The 14,497-nt window shown below is 32.8% G+C and overlaps 1 protein-coding gene across 1 annotated transcript in view; it reads right to left on the reverse strand.

The window, feature by feature from the left end:
* SPATA16 (spermatogenesis associated 16) overlaps nucleotides 1–14,497 on the reverse strand; it is a 222,759-nt gene that overhangs the window by 141,427 nt on the left and 66,835 nt on the right. Inside the window, exon 3 of the mRNA XM_027585794.1 lies at nucleotides 6,551–6,696. Coding sequence (XP_027441595.1) covers nucleotides 6,551–6,696 — 146 coding nt within the window. The remainder of the gene's footprint in view (nucleotides 1–6,550; nucleotides 6,697–14,497) is intronic.

Raw genomic sequence — 14,497 nt, forward strand, 5'->3', positions numbered from 1 at the left:
AAGTTGATATGACAACTTAAGAGTTGTATTTTCATAGAAGCTTTCAAATTATCTACTTTATTGAGTTTCTGATGGGTTCAAAAGGTATCTTAAAAATAAATCTCGTAGATGCATATATAGAGTTTATTGGTATTAATAAATACCATCAAAAATAATCTGCATTTGTTATTGGTGGTGGAACTGAAATAAAATACAAATTTGATATATTTTAGATTCAGGAAGGACTTTAAGCAGTTTACTTAGATTTAAAGATGAGAAAACTGATGCAAAGAGAAGTTAAATTTCTTTTTTTTTAAGATTTTATTTATTTGAGAGATAGAATGAGATAGAGAGAGAGCATGAGAGGGGGGAGGGTCAGAGGGAGAAGCAGACTCCCCGCTGAGCAGGGAGCCCGATGTGGGACTCGATGCTGGGACTCCAGGATCATGACCTGAGCCAAAGGCAGTCGCTTAACCAACTGAGCCACCCAGGTGCCCGAGAAGTTAAATTTCTTGTGGAAGTCAAAGCTAGTAAGTGATAAAGCAGAGATCCAAATAACTTCTCTTTGCATCAGTTATTTTATTTTCTTATATTTTGACCCATGTGTCATTTAAATGTTTAATTTCCAAGTATTTGGAGAGATTTTCTAGATATCTTATTATTAATCATTTCTGATATAATTCCATTAACCATATTCCATTGTGGTTAGGGAACAAACCCTGTCAGATTTCACATTTTCAGAATTTTATTGAGTTTTATTTTTATCTCTGGTAATACTCTTTATGTTCTGCCTTGTCTGATATTAACATACCTGAGCCTGACATAAAAATAAGTTTTTATGTTTATTGTATAGTACATCATTTTTCTTCCTTTTAATCTCGATCTATATCTTTTTGTAAATAGCATATAGTTGAATGTTGTGATTTAATCCAGATTGGCAATATTTGCCTTTTAATTGGAATGTTTAGTCAATGTACATTTAATGTCATTATTAATAGAGTTTAGTTCAACTCTACCATCTTGCTATTATCTTCCAGTGTTCCATTCATTATTTGTTCCTCTCTTTCACCTTTCTGACTTATTTTTAGTTAAGTAAATCTTTAGTATATAATTTTAACTTCACTATTGTACTTTTTCTATCTTTTAAGGTTTACTCTGGGATTATAATATGCATTCTCAATTTAACACAGACTAGTTACAGTTAATATTGTACTATCTCATGTAAAAATATTAGTAGTAAAATTCCATTTGTGCTCCCTCCCACAGACCTTGTGGTATTGTAGTCAAATATTTCACATCAAAATATGTAAACTTATTATTTATAATTTATCTTTCATCAGTTAAAGTTATCCCATTGTATTTTGGCCTCCATTATTTCTTTTTTTTAAAGATTTTGTTTATTTATTTGAGAGAGAGAGACAGAGAGATAGAGAGCACAAGCAGGGGGAGGGGTAGAGGGCGAAGGAGAAGTAGGTTCCCTGTGGAGCAGGGAGCCCAATGGGGGGGGGCTTGATCCCAGGACCCTGGGATTATGACCTGAGCTCAAGGCAGATGCTTAACCAACTGAGCTCCTCAGGCACCCCAGCCTCCATTATTTCTGATTAAAAGTCACCTGTTATTTATATCATTGTTCCCTGTATGTAATGTATTGTTTTCCTTTGGCTGCTTTTAATATTTCCCTTCCTGTTGGGTTTTCAAGAGTTTGATTATGATGTTCCTAGATGTAGTTCTTTTTGTTTTTATCCTAGTTGGGGCTAACTGGATATCCCTTTTTTTTAATCAAATTTGGAAAATTTTCAGTAATTATTTTAATGTCCTATTCTCTCTTTCCTTTCCCTTTGAGACTTCAATTACATGTATGTTAGATTTCCTGCTACTGTCCCTGACGAAAGGTCACTGCAGTTGGTTAATTTTTTGAAATCTCTCTTCTTTCCATTCTCACATTGGGTAATTTCTATAAATTCATCTTCAATCTTTAACAGTCTCCATACTAATGTTAAGGTCAACCAGTACATTTCAAAATTTCAGATATTTTATTAATCTATACTAAAATCTCTATTTGGTTCTTTTCTTAGTTTCTGTTTTTCTGTTGAGATTCTCATCTCTTCAGTTATTATTACTATCTTTATCTCAAGGGCCTTGGACCTATTTTTCATAGCTTCTTGAAAATCTTTCTCTACCAATTCCAACATATGAGTCACCTTGGTGTCTGTTTCTATGGCTTGTTTACTTTCTTAAGTATGAGTCTTATTTACCTATTTCTCTGCAGGTGTATTAATTTTTAATTTTATGCCAGACATTTTGGTTGAAACTTTGTAAGGAATCAGGATTATGACATCATCCCTGTGAACTTGTTGATTTTTTTTGTTTGTTTGTTTTTCCTATCAAACAAATAGTGTATACTCTTGTTCTTGTCATGCTTGGCTTTAGTCTTTGTTAGGGCAGATCTCTTTTGGTTTAATCCTAAGGAGTGGCCCTTTCTAGAGGTCATGGTCCTTACTCCTGAAGCGTGGCCTTTCTGGGGTCTCAACTGAATGCCTGAGGTACTCAGTGAGGTCTTTTCAGACTGTCACTCCAACCCGTTCCATCACTGCAGGTCCTCTTATATTTCCACTTAGCACTTAGTCCTGCAGCAGGCAATCTCTGCTACATGGAGTCTCACTCCTCACATTGGACAAGAACCTATAGTATATCCTCATGCAGATTTCTGCCCCCATCCCCTCATACAGCCACCTCTTCTTTGGCCATTTACCCTATAAATTACAGCTTATTTTTCAGCCTAGTGTTCTAATCTCTGCCTCCTCAGCTCAGTGAGACTGCAATTTAACTTGATATCCATCTCCCTGAAGTAGGGCAGGAAAATAACCCCAGCAAAAAACTGAGAAAATTGTGGGGCTCACCATATGTATTTCCCTTCTTTCAGGGATCATGGTTCTGCTGTGACCTTTATCCAATACTTGAAAATAGTTGCCTCATATATTTTGTCCAGTTTTATTTGTTTACAGTAGAAAGACAGGTCTAATACCAGTAACTCTGTCATAGGTGGAATGAAAAATTCATGGATTTAGATTTAATTTTCACAAAACTTTGTGAAATAATATTTCTGAAGTAGGTACTATAATTATAACCCAATATTATAGAGAGTTAAACTCAGGCTAACTAATGAGTGGGGAGTCAGAATTTAATCCTAGACAGTCAGATTCCAGACTCTGCTCTGATTTAATATACTATACTGCCTCTGCAACATGAAATTATGTTTATTTCCTTCATAGCATTTATCACATTCTTTTTTCTCATGTATTTATTAATATTTATTTGTTTTTTACAATTTGACATTTCTCGTAATGTGTATAATACATTTCCTGTTTACAACTGCTTCCCCACTGCATAGCACAGGGTTTTGGTAGGCATTCAATAAATATTTGTGGAATGAATGAAGGAATGAATGAATGTAGATGCCACCATTCTAAAACAATTTTGAAAATAGGATGTTTTCTATATATCTGATATTTTAGATTTCATTTTGCCTTCTACCTTGTGGCATCAAAATTCTGCAACAAAAACAAACAAGAAGCTACAGATGAGGAACATGCAAAAAAGTGATATGCGCCATTAAAATCTTTACAATTATATACATCAAAATATAATTATGAGATAGAAAAAGAGATAGCAGGATTTCTATTCTTGATAAGATAGCAGTAATTAGAAATCTATCTCAGGAATATTCAAAACATTTCCTAATAAACAATGGCACTAGTCTGATGAGGTAAGCAAGTATGTGTTTGACTGGTGAATCTAGGCATAGCTTTTGGTTGAAGTAAAAGCAAAAAAAAAAAAACCAAAAACAAACCATGATATGCATATCTGCCACTTTGAACATGTTATTAGGAAAACAATTGTTAATAGTTGTTTCTAGAGCCTTTATATCACTTATTATTATATTTTAAATAACAATACACACCTGATTAATTTCAAAATGTATCTTTGTTGAACTTCAAACCATAAAGTTATGGCTCTTGTAGTCTTGTATATGACATAACAATATGCACTTATTTTTATCAGAAGCAAAACTATAGATGATTTTTAAGCTAATTTTTGGGCTAACAAATCTCCTAAAGATATGCAGCAGACTTCACATTTACATAAAATTAAAGAAAGAATGCTTAGCAAATGCATATAAATGCAAAAAAGGAATATTTTAATTTTGATTCATGATTAGTAGCAACCATCAACACAAAGTGGTAATAATACAAAAGCAAAATTCTGCATTCATTGTATACCTAATGGTTGTAAGCTATTTATAGATTGAGAATTCTGATTAATTAATTAATTTTGAGAAACATACTTATTGATTATATATCAGACTGTGTTTTAAAATCTGAGATCTCTAAAAACACTTTAATATTAGAATCCTATGCACTGACTTCTGCAATATGACAAGCCCAAGAAAATGATTTATCTCACTTGGTGCATTATTAATTGTATGAATTGACTGTTTAACCTCTATTGATTTTCATTTCTTACTTAATGTTCAACTTAGAAACAGAAGCAAAAGTTATTTTACAATAGGAAAAAAAGATGAAAGTTAATCCAAGTGTAATACGTAAGATCATTTTGCTATTCAACATTATATATCCTCCTCTCAGCAATTTTCAAGTATTGAAAGAGCGCTCTTAGTTTTAAAACAAGAGTTGCTAAATCTAAATCATGAACCTATTGAAGTTTATCTTGGCATTCTTAGGACCAGTAGCATTTTATTGTTTCTTATATTTGGATTGCAGTGGAATTTTTTACTTATGTTCATAATTATTTTTATAACACTGAATTGAGTTTTGACATGACCATACAATTTGGAAATCTTTTATTATTAAAAATGATTTAAAAGTCCATCAAACCATTCTGATATCCCAGGAGATCTTTTCCTTAAAATGTAGGCCATGTTGGTGATCCTTTTTATGTGTGGTGAAAATCATGGAGAAGGTGATAAATAATTACTTTCAGTGCATCTCAATTTATTATTGTTTACATATGCCTATACATTTTCTGGGTCAGTTCAAATTTAAAATATTTTTCCTCTTGTGATCACAAGTCGCCCAAGTAGCCCAGAAATTCCAGTATTTTGACATATTGAAATATATGTTATATTTCTAATATTGGTTCTTTTAAGTGGAAATGGACAAAAATTATTTGACAGACTGTATGTCTTGATACTGGGTTTGGAAACTATGGCTGCATAAAATGTTTCCAGAAAGTATAGGTTTGATTTTTTTTTTTTTTTTTTTGGTGTCAAAGAGACTCTGCCTTTAGGTTCTGTAGTTTACTTAAGCAGAAAAATTACTTTCAAGAAGGTTATCTTATGAATTTCAAAGTGATTTTGTTGTCTGCAGGTCCCTGATGGCAAGCTTTAGCCTACAAACTCAAGGTTTCCTTATGAATGTGGAGAATCTTGGGTAGATCTTTTATATCCTCATGGATGTGGAGCTGTAAATGTTTACCATGTTGGCAGATCTCCCGCTCATGAGGTGGGTTTTAGTATAACTGATAGCTATGTTTCCTAGTGGTTATTAACAAGGCAGGCATTATGTTTTCATGTTTATATTAGTTTTGTTATTTGTATCCAAAGGAAGTACAGGATGTCTGAGATCAGAGAATAAACAAGACAGAAAGTTCTAGGTAAATTGTTCAAAGTTAGGCAGGGAGGGGAGGAGGCATCATAATTCTAAGGAAAAAGTTATTTGAAAGGTATAACATAATCACTTTATCTTTGCTGTAGATTAAACTGAATATTACCCACGGTAAGAGCAAGGCCTTTAGGAAACAGGACATATGAGAGGTATATGTTTATAGAAGAAAAAGAGGTCTGTGACACTACATTAAAAACTAATGATGTAATGTATGGTGATTAACATAACATAAAAATAATTTAAAAAGTAAGTAATAAACAAAACAAAAACAAAGCCCCCCTGCCCCCCCAAAAAAGAGAGAAAAAGAGGTCTAGGTAAGCTTGGGGATTCTAGGAAGCCGCAAGATAACATAATGATACAGACTTCTGAAGAAGGATAGAAATATGAAAAAGAAATCCTTACGGACAATGGTAAGTGTTTTGCACCTTTGGACAGCTGTCACACCTACCCTTGCATAGCATCCCATGACTCAGCTATCCTATCACCAAATAAGCCATGAACATCAAGTCTCTGCCTGTGTTTTACAGTCCAAATTTCCTTCTGCCATTCTCCAGATCGTGTGCAGTTTTGAAAATCTTCTCATCCCTTACTTACCTTATTCACTCTCTCCTCTCTTACTGTAATAATTTGCTACTCCAGTTATCTGCCTTTTTATCTTACCCTGCATTATGAGTAATTGTTTATGTGTCTGTTCTTTCCATTAGGTTTTGAGAAGCCCTTTGTGCTCCCAGTGATTGTCTAGCTTAACATAAATCAAGTAGTAAAGAAATATTTTTTTTGTTTTGCCTTTAAATTTAAATGAAATGGAAGTTGATTATACAAGCTCACATAGTGCCCTCTGCTTGTATGAACAGTATTTACTTGCAGTTATTAATACTTCATTTTACCTGTGTGCATGATTCAGGGCAAGGTCGGGTTTCCTCATGCGTAGATAGCATGTAACAAGCTTTGTCTCGATGAAACTTGCCACACTTGCTATATCTTCAGCAGATGCTTCAAATGGTTTTCCCAGAGCTGCCCCTTTGCTGCAAAGCTTAAAAAAATAATACTTTAAATTTCCTAATAATCTTGGCAGGTAATTGATCTTTTATATAAGCAAAACATGTACATGTATGCATACATTTTCCAAACTACAATGTAAACATTAATATTTTGATTATAAATTAAATAAGTTGTTCCTGTTCACTAGTATGTGACTATCATATAAAATAAGTAACACATTTTACTGTAAAATGCTTCCTGTAAAATATTTTAAAAGCATGATATATTTTAAGGGGGTGCCATTTGCTAAGAATGTCTAGCATACAATAAGCAAAGATATTAACAGAAAACCAGGTATAAATCATATTAAATACCAGTGCTTTTATGAAAACCCAGCTGAGCAATGATCTAGCACACTATCAAGCTTGATTTAATATAATAAGGGGTATCAGAAGTAAACTCCTAGGAACCATTAACATGATCGGTGATTAATTTGAGTCTGAATCACATTCTCTAAGATGTTATTGAAAGAATAGAAGTGAAAATTTATTAGAATTCATTGGCAGAGGCCACAGTATCTGAAAAACATGGCAAGAATGTGGAATTCTTAATAAAAATTCCAGGAAGTCAATGGTTTCTGGGCACCATAGATAAACTGTAGATGAAGAAGGTAATTAATTTTTTAGGAGAACCCCAAACATTAAGAAGTGTCAATAATATGACAAGGGTAGATCGGCATTTTATTTTCCCTAAAGTTTTCTACTGTTCCTTGGAATTAAGGCTGATGGGGAAGATGAAACCCCGCTTTCTGTTTAGTGACCTTATTCAGAATATCTACGTTTTTGCACTTTCTATCTCCATCTGACCATATATTGGAGAAAATTTTCTCACTGGGGATAGTAATATTTGGAATTAATACCTATTTATATATACCTTAATGTAAAATTTCTTGTAATCTAAACACTGTTTAAATGATATAGTTTAAACTAATTTTTCTTTTATAGATTAAATTGAGATTAGCTTGCTATTTACATTAACATTATTGTCAATTATTTTTTAAAGTGAAATTAATTTGAGAATGACTATATTCTGTTCTAAAATGTATTTCTCTTCTTAATTTTATACAAAAGCTGTAAGCTAAAATAAAATCTAGAATCTAGATGTTCAATATCATAGTTTGAATTGGTAGTTACATGATACTATTATTTTTTGCTTGGATATCCTGTCAATTGTGAGAATTTATATCATTTAAAAGTCTTTCCCAATTTGATAGGTGAAAAATGTTGCTTCATTTATTTGGTCAATAAATATTTATTGAACCTAATACTAATTGCCAGACAAAAATCACTGCCTTTACATTTTAATTTGCATTAGATAGATCTTTTTAAAATGAATTTTGGCTAGGTTTAGCTCTGTGTAAATTCCTGTTTTTTATTCCTTGCCTATTTCCATTGACATGCTAATTTCTTATTAATTTAAGAGCTCTTTACACATATAAGCTATTATCCCTTTTCTTCTTCTTCTTTTTTTTAAAGATTTTATATATTTATTTGTAAGAGAGAGAGAGAGAGCACAAGCAGGGGGAGCGGCAGGCAGAGGGAGAGGGAGAAACAAGCTCCCCGCTGAGCAAGGAGCCCAATGCGGGACTCGATCCCAGGACCCTGGGATCGTGACCTGAGCTGAAGGCAGATGCTTAGCTGATTGAGCCACCCAGATGTCCCTATTATCCCTTTTCCGGTAATAACTATATATACATAATCAAACATAAGAGTCTTTCAAATTATCTTTTAGAAAATAGTCAAATTTTATTCATGTTCTTAAAAGGATCCTCAGAGTATATATTATAAAACTCTTTTCTCAATTACTCTGGGAAAAAAAAGGAAAGACTATTTGTGGATGACCTCAGTCAATGTTAAGTTTGGATGTTTTATAAAGATTACCTGATTAATTGGTAATAAAAGAGACAAAACATTTAACAATGATTTAGTAACTATACCTCAGTCTGACCCTCACAAATGTCAAGGTGGTTGTAAAAAGATCTTGAAATACAATTTAAGAAAACACTGTAGTGGAGCACCTGGGTGGCTCAGTACGTTAAGCATCTGCCTTCAGCTCAGGTCATGATCCCAGGGTCCTGGGATCCAGTCCGCATCTGGTTTCCTGCTCAGTAGGGAGCCTGCTTCTCCCTCTCTCTTCCTCTGTTTCTCCCCCCAGCTCCTGCTCTCTGGCTCTCAAATAAATAAAATAAAATCTGTAAAAAAAAAAAAAAAGCACTGTAGTTTGATCATAGCAGCTTGGGACAGCATCAGCATCTCCCCTCTTTTAGCAATCTGATCGTATAGGACCCAGAAATACCTAAATGGAAAATTTTTCAGAAAAAAAGATTTGTGAATGGTATAACTCCTTATAAAACCCAAATCAGTAGAAGAAAAATGAGTAAAATTGTGTGTTTTATTTGTTAGTATATCGTCATTAAAATTCTAGACCTTCTTGATTAACTTAATCTTCGAAATGAAATCAACAATTTTTTCAAGTCTCAAAATACCCAAACCTCCTGAACTCATATAAAATCCTACACAAATAAAAAAGATGCAAACAAGACACACATTGTGTGTATACTTTGTCCCTTCCTGTCGTGTTCTTCTCTGTTTGTGATGGAGCAGATAAGCCTTCTTCCTCAGGCAAACTTTTTGTGGGCCATTCAGAAAGTCAGGGAATAACCCCCATGAGGACATTCAGATCTTACATGGCAAGAGGAAGAAGACCTTCAGATTTAATAATATTAAAGGCTTTTTCCACAAACACTGAGAGAAAGTGAAGAATAAATGCCTGGTCTTCTAACAACTGCAGTATTCTCTACCTCTATAAGATTGAAGGCCAGGAAAAGAATAAAAATGATCAATCTTTAGATGTCTTTGAAATAAGCTTCGCAATACAGCAAATTGTTATCAAGTATGCTGAAATTAAAGGTAGAATTAGAGGCAAATATAGACAAAACACTAGTATCAGTATTGTTTAAAAATTCCAGATATTTTACTGAATTTTTAAATTTCCATGCAGACATTTGTACAGAAGTTAATTCTCTAGAAGATAAAGAATGTGTGAATTTGAATGTAGGAAGGGTGACTTTGTTCAACTTATTTTTGCCTAAAACTATACATGTAAGCCTTCGGTGAAATAAGTCAGGAACATAATGGAATAAAAACTTTTAAACTACCTGATAATATATCAGTGAGGAGACTTTGAACTGGGAAAAATTAATATTAGGTGTTAATTTTTTATTTCCAAAGGAAGACTAAAATATTTTTGAATGAAGGAAGCATGGATGGACAAATTAAAAGCATATTATTTAAGGGAAAATACAGTGAAGAGTCTTATGGGTATAGCTGTCGTTTTGATGAGAAGCTGAATATTAAAATTTCAGTATAAAGAATTTCAATATAAAAAGTTTCAGTACAATATTTCAGTATAAAAAGTTTCAATATAAAAAGTTTCAGGAGTAAATTAGAATCACAGGCTCAAATTTTAATTTACATATTTATTTTGATAATTTTCTGAAAAGAAGATAATAATACTTAGGAGTTATAAAATATTTTTTCTAAATATCTCAAATGTCTATTAAGAAATAAATACCAAAACTATTTTCAGAAATTGTGTCATAAAGAAATTTCAAGGTTTGTTTAAAAACACAGATAAAAATAACATAAAGCCCAATAACAGAAGAAATAACTAACATTAAATATTATTTTGGAGGTCCTGTTCTTAAAAATGCAACCATGTATTCTTTTTTAAATTAAGATCATCATTAGCAAGACTAATATTGTTAATAGGATATTGTATGATGAGTGCTTGCCCACTATATTTCTGAAACATAATTTTGAGTGATTCCTGAAGATCTAGAGAGGAACGATAAACTTGAAAAATGTGGCATTATTTTTGTTATCAAATATCTACAAATAAGAGTATATGTCATCCATCCAATAAGTAATTTTTAAGATTTTTATATTGTTTTTGGAATCACACACACAAAAATCTAAAGATAGAGAATAACTTACCCATAACCCTATCATAATGTATAATTGTCATTAATTATGGCATATTTCTAATATCCCTGCTAATTAGAGATGTAAATATCCTCAACAAGATATTAGCAAACCAAATTCAATGATATATTAACAGGATCATACAACAACTAAAACCAAGGTTAGATACAGAGAACAGATTGGTAGTTGCCAGAGGCAGGGGGTGGGGGTGGGGGAATGGGTAAAGGGAATCAAAAGGTACAAACTTCCAGTTATAAAATAAATAAGTCATGGAGGTGTAATGTACACCATAGTGACAATAGTTAGTAATACTATATTGCATATGTGAAAGTTGTGAAGAAATTAAATCTTAAAAGTTATCACAAGAAAAAATTCTGTTACTATGTCTGGTGATGGATATTAACTTACTGTGACTTAAGACTTACTGTGGTGATCATTTTACAATATACAAAAATATCAGATCATTACATCACCTGAAATCATATCACCTAAACTAATATAATATTGTATGTCAATTGTACCTCAATAATAAAAAAATACACTGAAAAAAATTTGTTTTTACATATTTCTTTCTATAATTTTCATGTTTTATATCATAATAAATTATATATTGTATATAATTTTTGCATCTTTCTTATATGCTTTGCTTCTTTTTATATGTTATCAATTACAAAACTAAAATGTATTAAAATATACCCATGTAACAATTATAGTTGGGTATTTCCATGTCCCCCTCTAAGCAGGTAATAAAAATACTAGAAAAAAAAATCACCAAAGACACAGAAAATCCAAACAACACAATCAACCAACAGGATGTTAATTGACATATATATATAAAATACTTCACCTAACAACAGTAGAATACATATTTTTCCCAAGCACCCATGTATAAATCACCTATATAGACTATTTTGTGGAGCATAAAACAAACCTCAACAAATTGAAAACACTGAAATCATTCAGAATATATATTTTCTGACCATAATGGAACTGAAACTCAACAGTAGAAAAGAAAAAAATAAACAATCCAATTTGAAAGTGGGCAAAAGATGTGAACAGACATTTCACCAAAAAAGACATACAGATGCAAATAAACACATAAAAGTTGTTCAACAGTTTATTGTTTACCATCATTAGTCAGAGAAATGCAAATTAAAACTGTAAATTATAACTACAGAATGGCTAAAATAAAAAATAGTAATGATACCAAAAGTTGAAAAAGCTGAGAAATGAGGTCACTCACACATTGATGACAGAAATGTAAAATGGTACAGCCACTGGAGAAAACAATATGGCAGTTTCTTAATAAACTAAACATGCAACTACTATATAGCTCAACACTATGGCACTCCTGGCCACTTATCCTAAAAAAATGAATGTTCACACAGAAATTCATTCGTGAATGTTTATAGAACTTAATTCATAACAACCCCAAACTGGAAGCAGTCTAGATGTCCTTCAGTGGGTGAATGAAAAAACAAACTGTGGTACACCCATACTATGAGATACCGCAATGATGGATGAATGGATACTACTTGGCAATGTGAAGGAAAAAAAGAGTGATACATATGGCTTAAATGAATCTCTAGAGAATTATGCTGAGTGAAAAAAGCCAACCCCAAAAGGTTACATACTGCATTATTATGTGACAAAATTGTAGGAAAGAACAGAGTAGTGATTGTGAGAGATTAGGGGTTAGCGATGGGATGGAGGTTGTGGTTATAAAAGGCCAATAGGAAGGAATCCTTGTAGTGATAGAACTGCCCTATATCTTGGGTGAATACATGCATCTACAGATCTTAAGATTGCACAGAACTAAATACACACACAACACACACATGAGTACAAGTAAAACTGCAGAAACCTTGAGATTGGTAGATTGTATCAATTCTAATATTCTGGTAGTGATACTGTACTATATTTTGCAAGACTTTACTACTGGGAGAAACTGCATAAAGAATACGTGGGATCTCTGCATTATTTCTTTCAACTTCATATAAATCTATAATTATCTCAAAGTAAAGTTTAATTTAAAAATTACCATGTTAGTATTTAGGTGTCTTTCATTTTTTCCTTCCCTGCCTTCTTTTTAGAACAATTGTAATCATGTTTAACCGGGGTTTTGGATGAGAAGATAAATCATATCTGAGGGACTTTTCCATAGGGTTTTTCTGTGTCAAATTATGGACTGATTCCTATAATGAGGAATAGTAACTCGTACTGAGGTTTGCTCTGAAGTTTTATTCAGAAGCCATTGTGAACGGATGCATCCATCCCTCTACTTTTTCATCAGTGTGGACTCTTGTTTGAGGACATTTGCCGTGAAATGAGGGTTGTGTTTAGTGATAGAGGGAATCATAGAGGGAAGTTGTTGGCAAGTTCTTTTGTATGATGATTTCATTATTTATTTTTTTTCTTAATCATCTTTCAGTTTGTTAGTGCGCACTTCCAAGTAATTTTTTAAAGAGGGCTTATGTGCATGGTAACTTTTCTGAGCTAGTGCATAGCTGAGAATGTATTTTTGTTAACACTACACATGTAAATTAACATGGCTGAATATACATTTCTTGACACATAACCATTTCTCTGCAAATACATAGTACTCCATTTATATTCTTTTTTTTAAAAAATATTTTATTTATTTATCAGAGAGAGAGACAGAGGCAGGCAGAGGCTGGCAGAGGGAGAAGCTCCTTGCTGAGCAAGGAGCCCGATGTGGGACTCGATGCCAGGACCCTGGGATCATGACCTGAGCCGAAGGCAGGTGCTTAACTGATTGAGTTATGCCACCCAGGCATCCCTCTCCATTTATATTCTTGTATTTAGCAAGTAGAGAAGAAAAAACATAGCACTTTTTTTAAATGAAACCAGACATAATTTTTAAAAACTTGCTGTACTGAAATTTTTTCCTTTTCCTCAAGCCTGTAGTATTTTTTTCTATCTTCTTATAATTCAAAATTATTGCTGTCATGAATTCAGATGTGTTCTATTCTCATCTATTTTACCTGGAAAGAGGTACATTCATTGTGTTTCCATACTCAGGTATTTTTTTTAACTTATAAAACTTTTCTTCAGTTACATCTTTGATTATTGGTCTTATTCCAACTGCTGTGTTTTCTTTCTTAAGAAAGTAATTCTTAAGTTGCATCTTATATATCTTTTCTTTAGGTTTTCTGATTTTTTTTCACCTCTGCATTCTAGGAGAATCTCAAGATTGATTGCTATATCATTGGCTTTATTTTGCCCATTATTAAACTCTACTTCTCTTTATAAAAGCAATACTAGTAATAACAAATGCACACATTTAAATAGTGCTTAAATAGTTACAAGCAGTGTTCTCCATCTATTACCCTATTTAATAATCACAATATGAAGCACTATTTTCATGCCCATTGTGTTAGTTCAGGATGCTATAACAAAATACCATAGACTGGGTGGCTTAAAAATGAAACGGTTCTCTCTCACAGTTCTCAAGACTGGGAAGTTCAAGATCAGGGTGTCAGTATGGTCGAGTTTTAGTGAGGCCCTCTTTCAGATTGTAGACTGCTGACTTCTCATTGTAACCTCACACGATAGAAAGACAGCCAGTCAGAGAGCTCACTGGTGTCTCTGTTATAAGGACACTAATCCCATTCATGAGGGCTGTATCCTCATGACCTAATCACCTCTCAAAGGCTCACCTCCTAATACCATTGCATTGAGGATTAGGCTTCAACATAAGAATTTGTGGGAGAGGAGGGTGGACACAAACATTCAGTCCATAGAACTCATTTCACAGACGAGGAAACTGAAGTTCAGAGAGTTTAAGTA

This window comes from Zalophus californianus, chromosome 1 (genome assembly GCF_009762305.2).
Source record: "Zalophus californianus isolate mZalCal1 chromosome 1, mZalCal1.pri.v2, whole genome shotgun sequence".
NCBI classification, from domain to species: domain Eukaryota; kingdom Metazoa; phylum Chordata; class Mammalia; order Carnivora; family Otariidae; genus Zalophus; species Zalophus californianus.